Source organism: Myzus persicae, unplaced genomic scaffold (assembly GCF_001856785.1).
Source record: "Myzus persicae strain clone G006 unplaced genomic scaffold, MPER_G0061.0, whole genome shotgun sequence".
Classification (NCBI taxonomy): Eukaryota; Metazoa; Arthropoda; class Insecta; order Hemiptera; family Aphididae; genus Myzus; species Myzus persicae.
The window spans coordinates 534287-556564 of record NW_019100526.1 but is presented as its reverse complement, the minus strand read 5'-3'; the positions used below and the strand labels follow the sequence as shown (position 1 = coordinate 556564).

Below are 22278 nucleotides of genomic sequence, written 5' to 3'. Positions count from 1 at the left end.
TAATATTTTTACTAAAATAATATTTCTAAAGGTAGACACATATTTTATAAGCACCAACACCAATACAAAGTAATAAGTAAAATTTTTTTTATTTTAAAAATATATTATTCTGAATAAAAAAGGACCAATAGAAGCTCATTTTAGTTACCCATTAATTATCATTCATATACTACCGTGTATGTTTAAGATAAGAAAACAATTTATTATGTTTGTACATACATTCATTTACCTATCAATTGTCATTATTCAAAGAACCAATAATTTCAATTCTAAAAATTAGATTTTTAACTCCATTATGTATTTTATGTATTTCATATATATATTTTTTTTTATTAATTTAGCTTTAAGTAACAACTAATATAGCTCAACAGTTATATAATAAAAGAGTACAAATTAAATTACATTAAGCACTGTATTTCATAATTAATTGACCAATTAAATGATTTAATTAAATTTACTTAGCACAATAAGAAAAAAATCAATTTTAAGATTTATGAAAATTAAAAATATATAATTTAATGTTATATGTTCTTCCTTTATGTATATGTATATAAGTACATTTTTACAATTTTTTAAAAAATTCTTAACACACATTAAATACACTTTTTTTCTCAAAAGTGTTAATATTGCTGTCGGTTCCATTGATATCGAAATAGTACTCGTAAACTGTTATAACCATGGCCAATTTGAAATAATATAATTACTGCGCAATACGGACTTATACTTTATTGTTTATATACGTTATTGACACAACTGTTTTTAATTACGACGAATTATATTCTCAGTATAAAAAGTGATAAGTAAGGTATCCAATCTGAGTGAGAATAGCAAATTTAAAAAAAATAAATTCAAATTTAACACATTTGATTTAAATTAAATTATCATGACTATCATTGTATCAAAGCTATAGAATAGAATAAGTTAAAAATAGAAAAGGTTGGTTTCTATTTCTAGTAAAAAAGATTTAGTTGATACATAAAGTATTTTTAAAAAGACTCAATATTTTTTGAGATTATTGAGTAAAACTAAAATAAAGTTGAAAAAAAAACATTAATTTTTACCAAAACCAGTTTTTGAATAAATAAATGTTGGTATTTTTCATTGAATTGTTTTCAAAATATTTGATTTAATTTAAACGTTTGAAGTTTTACGAAATTCGTATTACTGACTAGGTAGTTTTAAGATATTTTTGCAATAAACTCATATACATAACCACATCATTATACATTACGTCTGTATACTAACTTATGAGTAATAATAATATAAGTTTTAACATTAATAAATATTATTATGTTAATAATTTATAGTACAAATTATTAGAAACCATTATATTATATTTGACCCACCATACTTCTAGTAAAAATAAATATAACTTTTTAATAATTATATTAAAAATATAGTCAGTCAACCAGTTTATCAATAATTAAAATTTAACACATATTATAATACAGTGTTCTGCTAAATTACTAGGTAGGTACTCTAGAAATCTTCTTTATTCTACCAGAGAGCTTCCTTGTTTTTCCTTTTATTTTTAGGCACTTTTATATTAGTATAAAGATAAGAATAATACTGAAAATATGTAAATAGTTTTTGAAAATAATCATTTATTTATATCATTTAAATATGTATAATTATTAATTTATTTTCAAATAGTTTAATAACGAAATAATATTAAATTCAATGAGTTAAAAAATTAATCTTGAAGGTACTAACTAAATACCACCTAAAATGTTGTTACATAATAGACTACATTAACTATACACTACAGTCGATGTATATAATATATTAAAAAGAATATAGGTATTCAGTATAAATTGTTATATTCTTTAAGTCACCACACTATCACTTCAGCACGCTTATAATTAGTGATGATCAAAATTGGTCTTGGTCTTGCGGTCTCGCAAGACACTTGCTGCAAGACCAAGACCAAGATTAAGGCGTATACCCAAGACCAAGACCAAGTCCAAGATTTGAAAGTCTTGGTCCTGGTCTTGTTTTGATCATCACTACTTATAATGCCTATATATTAATTAATAAATATTGATACGCTAATAAATATATTATATTATATTATATAAATATATATATATATAAAAGATGAATCTCCAAGAATGTCACCATCCTTTAATCCATTATTTTTTCCTTGTTTAAAATTCTTGTATTTGGAATTTTCAAAAATAATGAAATGCCATAATTTTAAGTACCTAATTAAATTTTAGATAAAGTGTATATTCAAAGACCACATTATTTTCAGAAGGTAATTTATGAGTTTATTGAGCTTTATGTAATAACAATAATGGTTCTTAGTAATGGTTTTACAAAAATTATAAGTTAATTCTTATTATACTCCAACAATTTATATAAATTAAATAATTTTAGTCAACTAAAACCTGGAAAATCATTATAGAATATAGTCCTATATCGTCTAAACCAATAATCATGGACACAATTGTTATCCTTAGTTCATAAATATTATTAACTCAAAAAATACTCGTTCAAATCTCAACTTGGATGAGTTGGATGCATCAACATTTTAAAAAACTATCAGCTTCTTAACATTTATCTGTTAAAACCCATACAAATAATAATTAAAACTTGGTTTAACAATTTATAGGACATCGACTTCGTCTACAAATGTCGTCCACTTAATCAGCGCAACTTATAATTAATTTCACTAACATGCATGAGTATGTCATTTTCCAACTATCGCTTTCTTATTTTCAATTTAATACCTACGTGGTATATTATCTTCTGACTAGTTGTTAAACGTGCCAAATATTGTCGTTTATGTCCTATCTCTTCAGCGAGGGCTCTTACAAGTGTCCACGATAACGATTGATAGCATAATATCATTCGATTGGAGTAAGAGGCAATTGAAATGTAAAAAAAACCATCGAATACCGTTCACCGTCGATCCACGAGTAGACGCTTTCAAATACGGTATGCAGTCGTAGGATCACGTACAAACGTACCTCAAGTCGAATTCGGAGAAAAATGTCCGGAAGTATTTTGGTTGTCCTGGCGGCAGTAGTGACTGTCGTCGTCCTTGAATCTTCGGCGGTGACGAACGAAGAGACTTTCATTATCGACTCAGTGAACGGGGACCCAGGCAACACGTGGAGGGTATGTATTGCAATACCACAGCCATCGAGTTTAAATAATTAATTCCATCATAACGGTAATTTATTATCAGAGTAATAATGGTGTACACAAAATATGTTATATTATAATATATTATATGTGTCAACTGCAAATTACAATAAAAATGCATGAAATCGCCATAATTATTGTATATTATCATGTGACACACTCAGGTATAAAACACGAGAATCTGAGAAGTGTTAAATGCGTTATTTATACTTCTCGTTAGAAGTCCAAGGAAACTTACAAAATGACAAATCAACATTTTAATAAAAGGATATGATGTAATACAAATAATTGCATAAAATAATACTAGGTATATTTACGTGTTTTTATATTATTATAGTTATAGTTTCATTAATCTAGTTGCGTTTTACAACAACATATTTGAGTTTGGATAACGTTTAGCTAATATAAACAGAATGGTTTTTATTTTTTGCACTATTAACAATAATTACAAAACAGTAGTTTACACGCTTATATTAGCTGATAATAAATGGCCGTAAAAGATAATACTTTATATTAATCCTGGACCGGACTCTTTAGCTTCTCGTAAGTCAATTTACAGTAGGCCGTGCTCTAACGTACGTACGTGAGTTTGCATCCCAACTTGGCTCCATCGTCGTCATTATTTTTCAACGCATTTGCAACCCCTAGCTATTTTAAAAAATGTGTTGTATTTTTAAAAAAACTTAAGTTTTAATATTTTTATACTTGACCGGTTGACAGTTGTTGATTATAACTTGAGTTGTGACTATGTGACGTATACTATTCGATAAACTACCAGGGAATTTCATTATTTTGTAAAATATGCCAAGCATTATAATATTTTTATTTTTTTTTTTTTTTTTTTTTTATTTTTATTATCATTTTTTTTTTTTTTTTTATATTACAATGTAAAATTTCCAAAAAAATTTTAATCCCTTATTTTCACAATACATATATTACCTGGTTGTAATTATAGATAATTATTAATTTTTTTTTTTAATATATGATCTCTGTTATACCAACTCGTTTAATACAAGTCATTATAAGTTTTGATAACAGAATGTATCTCATACTATCAACTTGCAGTAGTCACAATGCTCGTGGTACTTAAAATATATCAATAAATACGATATATTATATCTTATGTAGCGATCATTTCGATTTCGAGATAATATTCTTAAATTATGTTATTGGTGTATACTATAAAGTATAAACTCAAGTCATTGTTCTAAAACTAATACTAACTTCTAAATTAAATTGTTAAAACAGGTGATGTGCAACCCTGTTCCCCCCATTTTTAGGTGGAGGATTAATGATTTGCAAACTACAAACTCTGAATATTATAATATCGTGTGGACATAGGTAGAAATATTGTGCACAAATAGTCTCCTTTGAATGTACAGGATTTAAACTCAAGTATTGAAATAAACTATGGCTATTATTGTATTATTTATTTCCAATTTACCGATGTCAGCCTTGATGGCAACAAAAATACTTTAAAAAAATAATGGTGTTCACTCTCGTTTGGACTGATTTTTTCCGGTCGTGTTACAGGCCAGCGACACCAACGTTATCCCAGGAGACGGAAAACACTTCAAACAGTTGATGGGCGTATTGCCCAGAAACGGAAACTCTTTCAGGTTCGCTCCGATAAAGAAAAGCGTCGAAAGCGAATCCAACGAAGCCCTCCCCGAGCATTTTGACGCCAGAGAACGATGGCCCGAGTGCTTGTCCTTGTTGGATTCGATCAAGGACCAGTCTAACTGTGGATCGTGTTGGGTGAATAGAAACTATTGTAATTTACAGTATAAACACTAGGTAGTAGGCATACTAGTACAAACCTTAGGCCAAAATCCGTATTTTTCCGTCTTTTTTATGGACCTATTGATTTTACAAAGGCACATTTTTTTTATGGGTTCATATTTTACTTTTTTGGATACTAAATATGTATACATCCAATGTATAATAATATACTCACCTTCGTTTTTTAGAACTTCTAAAAATAAACTAAATAATTTATTGTGATTTCAAGAGTGATTAAACTTAAGTTGTTGATTTCTTCAAACAATAAAAAAAAATAGCTTACGATTAAAAATAAGTACTTTTATATTGTATCATATAATACTTTAAATAATTAATATAAGTTTACTGTCGAGTTTTCGATTTCTTTGAGACATATGTACCTAGTGGTGCCTAATTTATACTAATACCATCGAACACAGATAAGACTACTACAACTAGATACTATCTTATATTATTATAGTATTATAGGTACGACGTGTTGAGTGGGTACATAGTATTAAAATATTGTTTTGAGTACTCTAATTTGCAAGCCATTTAATCACTAACCTCGAATCCCATACTTCGAATCATAATTTCAACAATACGATTAGTTATTATTTTAATTATTTCAAGTGCTATAATAATAATTATAGTACCTATTTATAATATGATGGCCTGCAGTGAAATAAATTTAAACATGTAAGTTATTATAGTCAATAATTATTATGAATATGAAAATTTAGCAACTCTCATTTTAGATTTTTTTTTTTGATAAAAAAGAGTACTTTTTTTAAATTACATTATTATATTTCATACACTCAATGACATTTTTAAATGCAATGTTTTCAGCAAAAATTAATTTAACCTACTGTATTACTACCTAAAACTTAAAAGTAAAATAAATTAATTTAGGTGATATCAATAACATTGTCAGATATATTTAAGAATATAAGCTGATAGTCTGTCTTCGCTGAACGTAATTTTTCGTATACAATGATTTTATATCATTGAATGAGAATTTAACACATCGACTACAGTGATACCCACTCGACAATTATGTTGCCCATCTAAAACGTGCATTATATAGGTACAATGTGAAATTAAATCTATGCAGTTAGCATTTTGAGTTTTGAATAGCAATAAACACTAAATCACAAAACTGTTTGTTCCATCCGTAAAATAAAAATGATTATTAATTATTGTCGGCAATAATATATTTTCAGGCCGTGTCTGCGGCTTCAGTGTTCAGCGACCGCCTTTGCATAGCCACAGGTGGTGCTGTGGCGAGAAACCTGTCCGCCGAACAGTTGAACACTTGTTGCTATCGATGTGGTAACGGATGTGACGGTGGGTCACCGGAGGCAGCGTGGTATTTCTTCATGAGACACGGTATCGTCACGGGTGGAGATTACGAATCTGGAGACGTAAGACGATAAATAATTATAATAAAACCTATACACACACTGCAATGCTAAATTGAGATTGTGGACGGAGTCGCTCTTCTTTTAAAAAAAATATTTTAACCTACCCCTCCTAATAACATCCTAATCAAAAGGACATTTAAATATTTTGGTACGCCACATTAATTTTTTTAAGCTTTTGCATCTCCCTTTTTATATTTTTCTAATTCTAGCACTATAACATGCATAAATGTTATTTTATGACATGGATGTAGATCATCGGAGAGGATCATGTGGTATTCCGGTTCAATTAACCCTTTCCTCAATCCGAGTGATCATAAATAATCGCTATTGATCGTAAAAGCACCTACTAGTGTCTTAATTATTGATTTCGATTTTGCAAATAATTATAATTTATTTCAAATAATCACCGTTGATTGCAATTGATTTCAAATACATTTCGTTTATTATACTACTATTATACTACTCTGGTATGCTTATAAAACATTATTTTGGTTTTTTTTTGCACCCGAAGGGTTGTCAACCATACAGCATTTATCCGTGTGGCAAAGGAAGGAATACTTGCATAGACGATGATATCGACACGCCCGATTGTTCGATAAGAACTTGCACCAACTCAAACTACACGAAAGGCTACAGAGCTGATTTGCATTATGGTAGGTACTGCAGTTCATTAGATACATTATGTTATTTGGTGTCGTTTTTCCTGACATGAATAATTTATCGTCCATCGACTGTATTGTACCTTTTCATAATACTATAAAAAATGAAAACCTACATAGTATTGTTGTACGTTAATTGATTTATAAAATGCGTTTTTAGTTGATACCGTATACTCGCTGTCGAGATCTGAAGAAGACATCATGACTGATATATACAAAAACGGTCCCGTCCAAGCGGCTTTCTATGTGTACACAGATTTCATGTACTACAAAAGCGGTAAGTTTTCAAGCCTAATCATAAGTCATTACTCTTAAAATACTTATTTTCGCAGTGTATACCAATTCAAGCGTAAAGATATAACATACTCAATACACTACATAATCGATGTATAAATTGTCATAGAATCGAATATTTTTGATTGAAAACAGCAGATATTTTATAGTGTTGATTAATGTTATATATTTTATTTTTTTTTAACATAAATGTGTTTTTGAGCTGGATATGCGAAAAAAATAAGTTTTTGACCGAATTTTCGTAAGGTTTTTGTTGTTAAGGTTACTTATTTGTTAACAAAAACATATGTATGACTCATAGATTTTCCTTATGAAGGAAAAATATCGAGTAGCGTGCTATGGATTTTTTTAAATTTTAAATAGGTAGTCTATAAACTGTAATATTACCATTTATTAGTTATTATTTTAAATTTAATACGTTACCAACAAAACAAATTAATTCGATATAATAAACTTTTATACAAAATAGGTCTACATAATATCAGTGGCGTAATTTCAGTGTTCAATAAAAGGCGGCAAAAGTTTTGAACAGCCAAAAATGGTAACTTAAAAAAATAATAAACTCACTTCGCTCGCAACAACATAATATTAACTTAAATTTTTATTAAATTACCACCTCACATATTTTATAATTTAAATATTGTTTACTCTTATCGTTGCATCTCTTTTTACTATCTAAGTAGGTAACAATATAATTCACAAATATAAAGACCAGATATTTTATAAAATGAACTGTATTTACCATTATAGCATTGCAATTATATTAGTTTTGCTTTGATTCATGTGTGTTGTTGGATTTTTGTTTTGCGTATCAAAGGAGTGTACAGTTACACAAGAGGTCAGATAGAAGGCGGTCACGCGATCAAGATATTGGGCTGGGGCGTTGACGATAATACCAAGTATTGGTTGTGCGCCAATTCGTGGAGCCGATCATGGGGCGAGAACGGACTGTTCAGAATACTCAGGGGAAACAACGAGTGTAACATCGAAAACCGAGTGGTAGCCGGAATGCCACATGTACCGAAAAATATTAATTAGCGGACGCAAAAAAATACACGTACAATAATAGTCACTATATTATATTCTAACAATAATATTATATTATAATTTATAATGATACGTAGACGAGACAGAGTTTCTGTTTTTTATTGACCTCCTCGGTTATCCGCTTATATTTTTATTTACAATTATTATTCGTATATATATTTATTATATGTTTTATTACAATCGATTAATTTTTTTAAATTAATTTGTTTATTTAAACAATATACAATACCGAATAAAATATGTTTTATTTAATGGTCCTATAAGTTGTGGTTTATAGTCTATACTCTATATTACAGACAAATTTAAATTTTTCATTAACCCTATTATATTGCAGGTACGAGAATACGCGGCAGCGTTATATACTCTACCCAAAGAGATCGTCAAATAGCGGTCCGTGGTCGAACATAAATATCTGACCCGCAGACAGAGCATTAATTTCTTAGATTATAAGGTACTACATTCAATTTGGATGGGTCCCGAAATCATCCAGAAGTTATTACTTAGGACCTCCAAAAATATCAATTAGTGATCCCTGTCCTATAGTATCTACAATGCTAGTTCTCATACAGTAATTATTTCGAACGATTTTTTTAATTATTATATGTAAGTTATTAACTGTAATATTTGTATTATATTATTCTTATCGTGCGAAAATCGAGCTATTTGTGGACTATTAAATGCAGTCTTGGCATCAACATGTTGGAGCCAGAAAAATTTAAGTTTTTCATTTATGTACAGATTTCAGTGTACTATGCCATGCACTTTAATAGTGTATAATATTATAAATGTATTTATGCATACACGTATGCATCACATTTATGATATTCTGAAAAAAACAACTCATCATTTTCAACTCAAACAAAACTGAAACGGTAGATAGATTGATTGCAATGGATTGCCGACTAAAACAGATATGAGTTATTAGTCGGGTTTTATTAAATTTAATATATTTTTTAAATTTTAAATGACGAGTATGAAAATCCACAGTTTTTTAAATAATTAGCATCACATTTTGCACACATTATTTGTGATCCCGATCGGATTGTTAGAGTATTATATGGGTAACAGCAATCATAGTATGTTAAAGACAATACACAGGCTAAGGCTTATGGAGTCAAATAATACTCTACTGATTTCGACTATTCAATAAAGGTTTTGATAATAAACCAGTTATTTTAGTTACTGATGATACCACATATTTGATTAAAATCAAAACCACAATATATTAATTTATTTCGGTTTTGCAATTGATTCACATAAGAATAAAATGTTACTTAAAAGTTATTAGTAATAAATTATTACTATCTCTCGCAGTTGTATTGTTCATCTCGGTTTCATTTATCCCCGGCGAATGCCATGTAATACTGTAGCTAGTAATATTATGTTATTTTTGTACCTAATTATATGTGGGTACCGAGTTCACAGTGTAAACTAAAAACGACAAATTTCAAATCGAAATAACCGTTTTTGCCGATTAAACATGCAATTCATATTTATGTTATTTTTTAAAATATGCACACATAAATAATTTCATGTATTAGATATTAAATGTATTTTGTAGGCAATCAAATCAAATATTATAATTTATAAAACTATTGTAAAATTAAAAACTAAAAAATATAATATGTTTAATGTTTATACTATTGCTTATTTTATATAATATATTAAGAAAAACTAATGTTTTAAAATAAATGAGTCAACTTAGTATTGGCGACTAGAGTTGTTTAATTCTTGTACCAAAGTATCTTGGATGTAAGATCCCAAAGAAAGTTCCATGAAACGTTGGAGGTCGTTTTCGAAGTAGGAAACAAGGTTGGACTTGACGTTCTTCAAGTTGTAATGGAGACCACGTATTTCCACGTTGGTGTTGGCCTTGCCATACGACTGTTGTTGTTGGGTTGACTTTTCGACGTATACTTTCATGTTGATTTGGTCGATAGTGAACTTCATTGGCCCTGTGGTCGTTCTCATATCACCCGACATGATGTTCACAGCGGATGTCCATTCCATGTTTTTGATGGAGAAGTCATAACGCATTCCGTAGGTGTCTTGGGATTTCCGTTGGAAAGTCACAGAGTTCAATAAATGTTCGGTGGCGTGCTCGAGTTCTTCTGAGTTCATGAAACCGATGTTAGTCATCTCCATGGAGACTTGGTCCTCCTGCCATTTTAAGTCGAACAGCTTGTTGGCGTTATTTCTAGCAGCGTTCATTTGGGATATGATTGGTTTGCGGATTTCGTTTTTCATCTGGACGATCGCACCCTTGTTGGCGGACTTCATCACTTCGTTGGACACGGTGTTGGCCAACACACCCAAATATTTTTGTTCCATAGCTGGGTTGAGAACTTGCGTTTCGGAACCGTCGTGGGTGATTATGTTGACGTCTGCGTTTTGGAATTTGGCCGCCTTGATCATGGCATGTTTGTCGTCATAGAATCCAGTGGACAAGTTGCTGAACACGTTGTTCAAGATGACTGTGTAGTAACCAGAATGAGTGTGGGCGATGTTGGACTTGAATGATCCGACGGTTTTGACCTCGTCGAACTGGTACTGGGCGAACAGGGTGTCACTTTCGGGGTTCAGGTACAGGTATTCCAAGTTACCATTTTCAAGGTTCTTCATGGTTGAGTTGTAGAAAGACACGAAATTGTGTTTTGGGAATTTGATGGAGTTAGAATTGACGGTGAGCGCTGCGTCCAAGAAATCGGCGGTGTCGGCGATATTGTGATCGACGGCGATTTTCTGAATGGTAGCGATTTTCTCGACCATTATCTTGGTGAGTCCTTCGGGGTGGTTGACGGCATTGAATTGGTTTTGGCTTTTGGGTTGTTGTTGTTGTAGACGTAACTCTTGGTTGGAACCGAAGTCGGTATCGTCGTTTTGGTTGATCTGTCTTGAACGGTCAGCAAATGTAGATACCGAGTCATAGTTGCTTCGGACGTTGTTGAAGTTGTTGTTGTTTCGATATTCGTGTAAGTTCGACTCAGTTGATTCATCACTGGAGTCCCCACGAAAACGGGTCCACTGGTTGTCTAAAAATAACGACTGTGAATTAAATTTACGTAATTTGATTTCGAATGGTGTGTGTACTCACTGTTTTCATGTTGGTTTTGGTTGTCGGTGACCATGCGGGCGGCAACTTCGAGGGCCACGCCGGCTAAAAGAACGGATACAATAACCAAAGCAGACTTCATGTTTGTTGATGACTCTGATGATGGACTGACACAACTGGTACCTTATTGATATGGCCGGCTGTTATTTATACGCGCGGTCGTCCAAATATTAGACCTCAGCAACTAGACGATTATTGTTGTTACTGTTGTTGTTATTATGATTATTATTATTATTATTATTACTAGTCTCTCATAATTGTTACGAGTTAACAATCTAAATAATATTGCAACTAGCAGCAATCAAATATTATAGTGGATTTTCAGTATTTTTTTTAATTATTTGATTACATAAACAGTTATTGATGGTAATTTTTACATTTCAAATTAAATATTTAACTGAAATAATATCATGTATTTTTAATTTTTAAATAATATATAAGATTAATAATTAAAGTTCTTATGAATTTAGATTTTTTTAAGTTTGCTAATTAATGTACTCAATTATGATTATATGTTAGTCAAATATATATAAAATGTATACGTATGATAACTGATAAGTACCTACTGATTTTATAAATACATTTTATTATGCACTTGAAAGTGTTTGAAATCGTTAGAAAAATCAATATTGCATAACATCAAAATACATAATTATAAATAATTCTATTGTATATTGCATTAAGTAAATTCATAACAGTGCCCCGTATTAAAAATTAAAGATAAAATATTTTTATAGCAATAATTAGATATTATAATATACATTTTTATTCATACTTTTACTAAATGATACGATATGAAAAGCAAATTGTTCTAATCTAAAAATATGATAATATTATTAAAAATATGATAATAATGTCTATTACAATAATTGGATAGGTACATTTTCAATTTTTACTGATAAAATATATCCATTATATTTCATTCACATTATTGTCAATATCATAATATTACGAGAATGTATTTTGTACCCTAACTAATAATGTGGAAACTTGTATGAATTGGTAGAGAAATATAAACCGTATAACACAAATATTGAATTAATTGGATTTTTAGATTATCAGTTTAGGGTGTTGGTGCCGTTTTTTTCAATTTTTTTAAATTCTATCAAATCAGAAAATTTAATTTTATGTTCTCGTTGACCTTACTATACCTTAATTATAATACCTTTCCACTAATCTACTGCCCTAATACCTATTTAGGAGGAGTTTACACAGTGAATTATATTAACAAAAATGACTTTACAGGAAAAACTTTCAGGCCTCATTGATATGTTGGATCTTGATAAACATTTTTTATCTGAAAGATAACTTTTTTCAGGTCAGATCAATGCCCAAATTTTCATGTTACTTCAAATAGGGCTAGAAAAGTACGTTTGAAAAATAACAATAATGTGCATTATTCAAATGCATACTGTGTTATCTTCTCTAATTATTATTATAATTATAATTTTATAAATCGGACTTTCATCTGACCTCCAAATGTTCTTTTATTTTGAATAAAAAAAAATTAGAAAATCTGAGTGTTCTACAATAAGTGAGAGTTTTTCCTGTAAGACTTATTTTTTACTAAAAACGCACCGGCTTCAACTTCATTAAGTAAAAACCGGTAAAGAACGATTGAGCATAATGCGATTGAGTATATACCTTTTTAGCATTTATGCTACCTATTTTGCCACATTCACATTGCCGGCATTTTGTAATTTATTATTTTCACTCATTATTACACAAATTATTTTAATGCCAAACTTAAACGAGCCTTGAACAGTGAGCAGAGCCCAGCTTTATCGACAGTGTTAATTCTGTGTTATAATAAGTGTTAATCATTAGTTCTATATATGCTATAAATATTAGTTATATACGAAATTATTTTTTTTTACCTCATTTTGTCTAAATATAGAATAAATATAATACACCATAGATGTACTCGTATATTTTTGATCATTGTCCTAGGAGCTATACAATTTGCTATTAAAAGAATAAAAATAATAATAAGTTATGTTTAAGACAAGAATTTTAATACAAAATACCTATCTATATTTGACAAAACAAAAAGTAATTAAAAAAAGTATTTGAATTTTTAATATTAGGTATATTTGAATATTTTACAAGACTGCTATAATAGGCAGGTAGTGTAACCGTAAAATGGTTTCACATTTAAAATGGTCTAATTATACAGTGGTTTTAGTAGAAAAAAATCCAATCATACTTTAAAAAAAATTCATTAATTAGATTATTGATAATTGTTAATATAAAAGTTATTTATAAGATTATCGTTAAACTATTAATTACAACTTTATCAAAGTGTGTACTTTACAGTTCACTCACTCAGCCTTAAAAAATTTACAAATTACCTGAGTATTTTATAATTAGAGCATTTTAATTTATCCAATAGGTATAGTGTTATAGGTAGTGTTCACCTCACCACTCAAACCAGGACGATGCATACTTTATCCATTTTTCATATTTTATCAGTAATAACAGATACACTTAAAAAAATGTGCTGCATAAATCGAAAATACATATTTTACTTCACATAAAGCCTAGATTCGCCCTAAACCCAAAACATTTCAAATGCAATGCTTTATAAAAATATATCTTTTAAATTTAAACACAATACATGCAACTGCTGTTCACTCAGTAGTTGTATGTTTCGGCATTATATAGTGGGATGCCTATACTTATACTTGATTTATAAAAATATTTGAAACATAATTCATGTACATAATATATGTATATATATTTTGTTTGATGTTTTTATAGATTATTTATTTATTTTCGTTTTTCATTTTTTTGGCTTACTATTTTTTTTACATTTTTACACTGTCGTATATTAGGGAATTTATACTATTTATCTTTATACTCGTATATATGAAAATATTTTTTATATTAAGATGCAACTACCAGTTTACTTATAATATTTAATACATTTCATTGTTCATTTTGTGATTTGTCGTCATAATAATTTAATTTATGTGAAACATATATCATCATAAAATATTCCCTACTATATAAGCACATTATATTATAGATATGTCTAAACGTTTTTTGAAAGACGCATTTAAATTCTGTCTGCGAATTTTAAACACTTTAACGCTTTCATAATATCCACGGAGTCGATTAAGCATTGTACCTAGGTATATTACAATTTATAAATGTGTGTATAAATGTATTTTATGTAGATACTATATTTTAGTTACATAAAATTAAACGCTTCAAGTTAACGAGCGTTTAATCCGTTTAAGATACATAATTTTACACAATTTGTAAAGCACAAAAAAAAAAAGACCGATCCATCATTATTGTTATTTATTTTTCGTTATATTTTTTCTTCGACTCAGACTTGTAAGCCGGATATTATCACTCTCGGAAATCAAAAAAAAAAAATGTCGAAAAAAAATAAAAAATTTCCGACGCATTAAAAACTTTGTAAACATTTTTTTCCTTGCAGCGAATCATTTAACGTGTGTAATTATTTAGCTATTACAAAACACATATAGAACTCATTTTGACTACCCAGTAACCATTATTATATGAATGTACTTCATTTTTCAATATTACGACATTTTTTTGCCAATTGAATATTATTATTATTCATTCTAATCACTTACATAACTAAAATATAATAATTTTCGACAAAAATACATTATTTCAAGATCATTAATATTTCTGGGTAATTTTATTTTGGTCAATAGTTAATGATCGAACTTTTAAAATGATACGAAGGTCAAAGACGATATTTTGTTGACCATTCACCTCAATTCAATCACCAAGGCTTGATACAATCGATTAAAGTTTAAAATTATAAGTCGTTGCATTCTTAGAAAGGCTATATCATAGTCGATTATTTAACAATAGCCCATATACCTAGTAATTGTTCAAACTGCATGATAATATGTATGCCTAGAAAAATAATTTGATTAAAGATTTTGAATATTAATTATGTGAATTATGATAAAATGTTGTTTTATATGTTTTTTGTTCAATATTCAACAGATAAAATGAATTAAAAGAACATATAATTGTTAGGTACTGAAATAAATTCTTTGACATTCGAAATTCATTAAAAATAATATTTTCTATATGGCTATATGATATTACCTATAACATGTTATAGTATTAAGTTTGGAATTATTATTGTTTATGGAATATGATTAGAAATTAGAATTAAATAGTTCACCAAAATGATCGTTTTCAGGTTTCTAAAAAACTAAAGCTCGAAAAATGTAATTCTTTCTAGGGCAAGATTGTTGTAGTAAAATATCTGAAAAAATCGAAACACAATTCCACAAAACAAAGCTAGGCAACATACATATAGGTAATATAAAAATATATTGTAAATGTAGTCCTCTGTAAGTTTGAGTTATAACAGAACACCAAAATAGATTTTGTTTGAAACATGTTTTTTGTGTGTAATATAAATATAATTTATAAAGAACTCATGTTGTAGATTTTTTTTTTACACATTTTCAATAGATTTGCATAATACTCTATAGATATTGAAATCTGCTGGGAATGCCAAAAAGTGCTCGTGTACGTCGAATGTAGTACGTCATCTGTATCCGATTTCCAATCATTAGACCACGGGTTACATGAAACTTTTGCAGCACTTTTTCTACGGGCACGGGCATAACAAATAATAATAAACAAACACACATAGTTCCAAAACTATAAAAACACAGTTTTTTCATCCCTTCAGAGTTCATATTTAAGTGCACTAGTTGAGTTGCACGAGTGTTTTATATTATTTTATTTGTTCGTTTCACATAATGTAGGTGAAAATATTAATTTTCTTTATAATTGATATTTCCAATAGATGTGCAGAACTGTTATTGCTACAACGATGTTCAATGAAATGTACATTTAATACGACGTAATCGTTTCGATTTGAGTGAAACTATTTAAATTCCATTAGATTAAAAGTATTTTACAGTTCTAATTTTGTTATTGCTAGAGTGTTAGTATATTTTGCCGGGTCCTACATATACAGTAAAATAGTAAACAAAAACAAAAAACAAGAACTCAACTTTACCGTCACAGTAACGGACTAGGTAGTAGGTATCTAAACTGTTTTTAAAACTTGAACACTGTTTTGTTTTAATTTTGATGTTTTTATTTGTATACACGGCTTTAGGTATGGGTAATTTAGTTAGGTATTACCATCGTACTTTCCGTGATGCGTTTAATTTCACTGTTTTATAATTGGCCAATGATTTCATATTTATTTTATTTACATAGCGTCCATTAATATAATATTATGTCCAAGGAAAATATGTATTTATGTATTTATTCTTACAGGGCAATGATGAAGAAGATTTATAATGTATATGTTAAAACGTTCAAACATTCGTCAAAATAAAAATGGAATATTTATTATAAATCATATTTTTTTTTATTGTCCATAAATATTGTAGCTGTTCCTTTAATGATACATTTATCCAAATTCTGATTTTTGATATTTATATTTTATACGGAAATCAAGATTTTTTCAATTTTTTGGGCCTTTTAGTGATACAATTTTTTTACTCTATTAAAACTAGTTACTCCATTCGTTCACATAATTTTTTACTTTTAAATATTGATGCATCTAAATATAAATTCAAATGAGTAGTTTCTGAGTTGTGATATCATACATTTATGTTCTAAAAATAATAATCATCGTTTATTATTTTATACTATAAAGTGAAAATTAGATATAATATTAAGTCAATAATTCATTATAGGTACACTCTGAACATTTTATACAATATATTAATACTATTCAGATACTATCATTTTCAAATTATCATTATTTTTTTACCATTATAAGTCTATGCTCCCATATTTTTAAATCTTCATCAAAATATGCATCCAAATTGACGGAAAGACGAAGGAGAAAAAAGAAGATTGTAACGGTACATAATTAATTGGTAGGTATATAAATCTAAGTATTTTAAACATGACCTTTCAATATTTTTCAAAATTTCAAAAACCTGGAGTTAAAAAAATGCATTATCAAAGAAGATAGGGATTAAGAATGCTGCCGATACTGACTCAAATCAATATTTTAAATCTTAGATGATTTAATCTACACAATAGTTAATCCAAATAATTAACCATCCCGGCTATAATTAGACTCTGACCATGACATTATATTACATTAAAAACCATATAATATTATATTATGTAAAGCGGCAAGGTCAAATTTTATTTTATCTCTCAGCGTTCTTGCCTTCTATTTAAAAACGGTATTACATTTTAAGCATCAGTAACTTAACATGGCAGATTAAAATATTATTTCATTAAATTTAAGATAAGTATACACTTTTGAATTTTATCGGAAAACATTCTGTGTGCAATGTACATTTTTTTTAGTAAATTAAGGTAAATTAAAACACTATAATTTACAATAAATTATATCACAATACCTACTGAATGTTTAAGAATACGAATTAGGTTTTTTACTTATACTACTTATTCGCATAAACTTGTAAATCTCACTGAAAATCGCACGATTTAACCAACGTTTTAGTTTAAAATAAAAATAGATCACTTAGTAATATTTTTGAAATATTTGAGAATCGTCATTATAATATTTTATTTTAACCCGTTAAGTTCAATATTCCATAAATACACGAATATCTTTTAAGTAAAAATAATATTTTTATAACAAAGACAATTTTGATAACTTTAATGCAATATATTTTTGACTTGTACAAATAACTGCCTGAACACTACCTATAACAATCAATTACTCAAACATTATACTAACATGCCGTTGATTTTACACTGATTTACATTGGATCTGTAGAATATTCTACTTTCAAAATTTTACGTTAATTTCACACAATTGCTACACTATATTTAAATTGTGCCTTCTCTGTTGCAGTGGTATCATGTCGATGGTTACAAGGTGTCTCGTGCGTGTTGTATTAATTTAATTGATTGAAAACAATACAGTTGACGATAATATGTATATGTTGTTTTTGCTAAATTTCAACCATATTTAAACACAGAACCATGGGATAAATGTTCAGAATTGCTTTGAAGTAAAAGGCAGCCAATGATACAAAGGTGAACTTAACTAATGTATAGAGTCAGAAATGTTGTTGCCCTTATTGTATATCCCTAAAAATGGCAAACATTATAGTAAATTATTGTAGTTAGTGGTAGTTTATTCTAAGTTATATTTATCTAATAACTAATAAGTAAGAACTAAAAAGTTTAGCAATACAAAAAAACATTTGATACAATAAAATGTAAATTATATTAATATTGTGTAGGTATGCGTAATACAGGTGACGTAGTATTTTTCTAAGACATCAGTATTACCCTCAACTGATACCTAAGCAAGAAAAAAAATGACTTCGCACCAAGAAAAAAAATATGTCTATAGACCAACAGGTATATTTTTATCCGATCGATAAAAATAAGTGACACTAAAATTTCGTCAGCTAGTTTAGTTTAATGAACTCTATTTCAAAATATGTTTATATTTCTTGTATTATATATAAGTATACGGAATAGGTACATAGCACCTACGTAGAAAATTAAAACTGAAAAACAATGACTTAAAATTTTAATATTTGATGAATAAGAATATGATTATAGTTTAGTTGACGTTTAATATTTCAGCTGTGGTAGAAGAATAAAAGATATAAACCATAAACGTCACATAGAATATGCGGATTCTATCTAATAAATTGTATAGACATCCGTAAAGGTCATTTTATGAACTTATGTGTGAACATTGAGCAACCTATTGATACTTCATGTTAAGTTGTGTATAAAGGGCTAAAACGTAAATATGTGCTTAAATAGGTACAAACATATAAAAAAAATGTTATGTGAATACAAACTTACAATATTTATTTAATTTAACTGGCATTTTGTTATAAGCCCACATTTTTCTTTCAGACTTTTTTATAATATCCTGTTATTAACTTAAAATTTAAAAAAAAAACAGTGTATTTTACAGCAGCCTGTCTATACAAAAATAGCAAATTTCACCTAGTGTTAGTATTCATTCATTCGAGTCCTAGAATACCGATTAAGATTGTACAATGCACATTGACCATTGTGGTAAAATGGCAAAAACATTAATAATATGTAATTATTAATAGCTTACTTATTACACGTGCCACATAATAATAAAATGTATGTATATACAGTAATAATTATTATATATAACAATATTTAATAATATATATAATTCAATTTTATATGGCAATATCATTATTAGTTATTTTACAATAAGTTATACACAGGTAGATTCACTAAGTATGTTCACTTGCAATTTTCCGTTTAATAACAAATTAATTAAATAACTCGAAAACTAAATACTCGTTCGAATTTGAATTTAGATAAGTCAAATTTTCAAATTAATCATCTGCTTAACAAATTATAGACAAAACATTGGGTTTCATAAAACAAGTTTGTTTTTTCACTGGACATTTTATAATTAAAATAAAAATTATAAGAATTTCAAAATAATATTTTCCAAATATTGTAACTTAAAAATTATGTAAATCAGAATACAAATTAATTTTGTATTAAAGGAAAAAAATGAGAGTGAGCATTGAATCACTCCAAATATTATATTATGCCATAAGTAGGACTAGGATATTGATGCATTTTTCGTTGTTTTCCATACAGATATATGATGCTCGTTTTATAGCATGTACCTAGGTTTCTTATATTTTCGAATCAGAATAAGAAGTTTTAATGTTGCATTTTTTGAAAAATTATAATTTTAGGGCCATTTAAAATTGTTTAAATGATTTAAAGGTTTTTAGGACATTTAACACTGAAATATAAGTTTTTAAAAATGTAACAAAGATTTTACCAAATCAAATATTATTATATCATATTATTATAATATTATTAATCTCAATTCTTTTGAACGGATCGGTACGACTTGAAAATCAAGATTATGAGTGTAGATGGAAAAATAAATCAGATCAAATATTGTATTCAGATTAAAAGTCCACATAAACAATTAGAAATTATGCAGTCCAGCAAAACTCTTTTATTAAATTATATTTAAACAATTTTTAGGTTCCAGACTTTCTTAAAATAAAAAATGTAAGTGAGTTTTAGAGATGCATTTTTTAAAAATTGTACATCATATCGACATTCAATCGTTTCCCATCCACCTCTGTAATAATAATTGTAGTCCAGAGCCCGGACCATGGGTAAGAGTAGAACTGTCGAAGCAGTGTCTGTTGTAAGCATTGGTATAGACAACTCAGCGGCTTGGGTGATGGTAAAAAAAATCAATGACTGGGCACCAACAAAAAATATGTGTGTTTAAACAACACATATTTTATAAAGCTGATAAAAAAAATGACATTATAATTTTATTAGCTAAGTTTAATGAACCCGATTTCAAAATATATTTAAGTGCTTGTAATATTCTTAGTACTTACAGTGGTATTGTCTTAACTCTTAATTATAAATTGTAACGCAATAAGTACATTTGAATATACATGTTATTATACATTACTAGTCTGGATGTTAATTATATTTATAGGATCGAGTAAATTTAACAATTTAAAAAGGAAATTAATCCTTACAAATGTCTCTTTTGGTGTTTGATGAATGATTTGTACACTAGCCGACACAAAAAAAAGAAAAACTGTAGTTTTCTGTATATTACAATATAAGCCTATATGAATGAATATCATATTGTTGATTAAATCAATGATCACACGAGATGGAGCTATTGACCTTTTGCCGCACAACAAATTCATGATAATCTACATATTTAAATTGAGAGTAATATAAATTATGTATAAATATGAATATAAAGCGATTCAATTGATTCAAATGAAAATCGAAAAAGCATTTATTAATTATTAAATAACTTTACTCTTTTGAAAGATATTTATTATTTATAGTATATCATTTAAACTGTCGTCGTCTCGTTGATTATATGGTCACAATAATATCATCGAAAGAATAATACAACTGAAATGATTATTATATTCGACTAAGATTTATGAATACGTTTTAAATAGATCCAAGGAAGACTATTTAAAATGTGTTGGGCCGTAAGTAAAACGACCTATAGCTTATATAGGTACCTACTTCCTGGTCAATCGTGTTCGCGGTTTGCACTGATTCCCAAATTTAGTCGATAAAATTGTATTAAATTGATCGAAAAACTCATACGTTGTCAATTTTTTCATATTGATTTTATTATAATGAATTATTTAATATACATACATTGATACATTTAATAATGTATACAATTAAATTAGGTCAAAGAGTTCTCTACCACTATATAGACATTTAAATAAAATCATATAATTGTCTCATCGTGTTTGTTCTCTTACCAAACATTTCACTAATTAAACTACTGTATTCCTCTATGAACTTCCTGATAGGTATTTAAAACCTACAAAAACGAGTTAAATATGTTTTTAAATCATATGAATAATGTATGAAAATGTATGATTCAACCTTTGAAATGTGAAGATAACAATTAGTGTTTGTAAATAGGTAAACCAAAAGAAGCTTAAAATTATATAGATGTGGAAATTGGTTTTAATTTTTTTCGTAAGTCACTGTAGAAATAAACAATAATTTACAAAAATAACATATTCATTGAAGCGACTGAATGAGGACGGGCATAAACATAGTAATAAACCCTTGGCTTCTATATTATATTTTAAGACTTTTAGCTTAAAACATGTTTGTTCGTTTTTACAATTTAAGCAGTTATAATTAATTTAAACTTTAAAGTTAATTTAATTTGTTTGTAAGATACATGACATTTATGTGGAATACTATGCTTGCAAATTAAATTTAACGTAGATTTTCTCCAAAAATATATTTTTTTTTAATCGACAAT

General features: G+C 28.1%; 2 protein-coding genes across 3 annotated transcripts; one reads left to right on the top strand and one right to left on the bottom strand.

Annotated features, from left to right (window-relative positions):
• Window positions 1–2895: 2895 nt before the first annotated feature.
• Window positions 2896–9497, top strand: LOC111030658 (cathepsin B-like cysteine proteinase 4). 2 transcript variants are annotated; one of them, XM_022310286.1, is made up of 6 exons: window positions 2896–3123; window positions 4684–4908; window positions 6135–6335; window positions 6847–6988; window positions 7155–7271; window positions 8670–9497. In XM_022310286.1, exons 1-6 carry the CDS (start codon window positions 2995–2997, stop codon window positions 8741–8743), a joined length of 888 nt encoding a protein of 295 aa, XP_022165978.1. In that variant the 5' UTR covers window positions 2896–2994; the 3' UTR covers window positions 8744–9497. The 2 variants fall into 2 exon arrangements, with proteins under 2 accessions (XP_022165978.1, XP_022165969.1); XM_022310277.1 differs by lacking the exon at window positions 8670–9497 and adding an exon at window positions 8106–8519 and having other exon boundaries at window positions 2898–3123.
• A 477-nt stretch (window positions 9498–9974) lies between these two features.
• Window positions 9975–11765, bottom strand: LOC111030829. Its single transcript, XM_022310526.1, has 2 exons — window positions 11430–11765; window positions 9975–11367 (listed from the first exon to the last, which is right to left on the bottom strand). Exons 1-2 carry the CDS (start codon window positions 11527–11529, stop codon window positions 10037–10039), a joined length of 1431 nt encoding a protein of 476 aa, XP_022166218.1. The 5' UTR covers window positions 11530–11765; the 3' UTR covers window positions 9975–10036.
• Window positions 11766–22278: the final 10513 nt, after the last annotated feature.

Coding starts and splice junctions, on each gene's coding strand:
- LOC111030658 (XM_022310277.1), top strand. CDS start 2,995: ATGTCCGGAAGTATTTTGGTTGTCCTGGCGGCAGTAGTGACTGTCGTC. Junction 3,124..4,683: donor ACCCAGGCAACACGTGGAGG/GTATGTATTGCA, acceptor GTCGTGTTACAG/GCCAGCGACACCAACGTTAT. Junction 6,336..6,846: donor GAGATTACGAATCTGGAGAC/GTAAGACGATAA, acceptor TTGCACCCGAAG/GGTTGTCAACCATACAGCAT.
- LOC111030829 (XM_022310526.1), bottom strand. CDS start 11,529: ATGAAGTCTGCTTTGGTTATTGTATCCGTTCTTTTAGCCGGCGTGGCC. Junction 11,368..11,429: donor CCAAAACCAACATGAAAACA/GTGAGTACACAC, acceptor CGTTATTTTTAG/ACAACCAGTGGACCCGTTTT.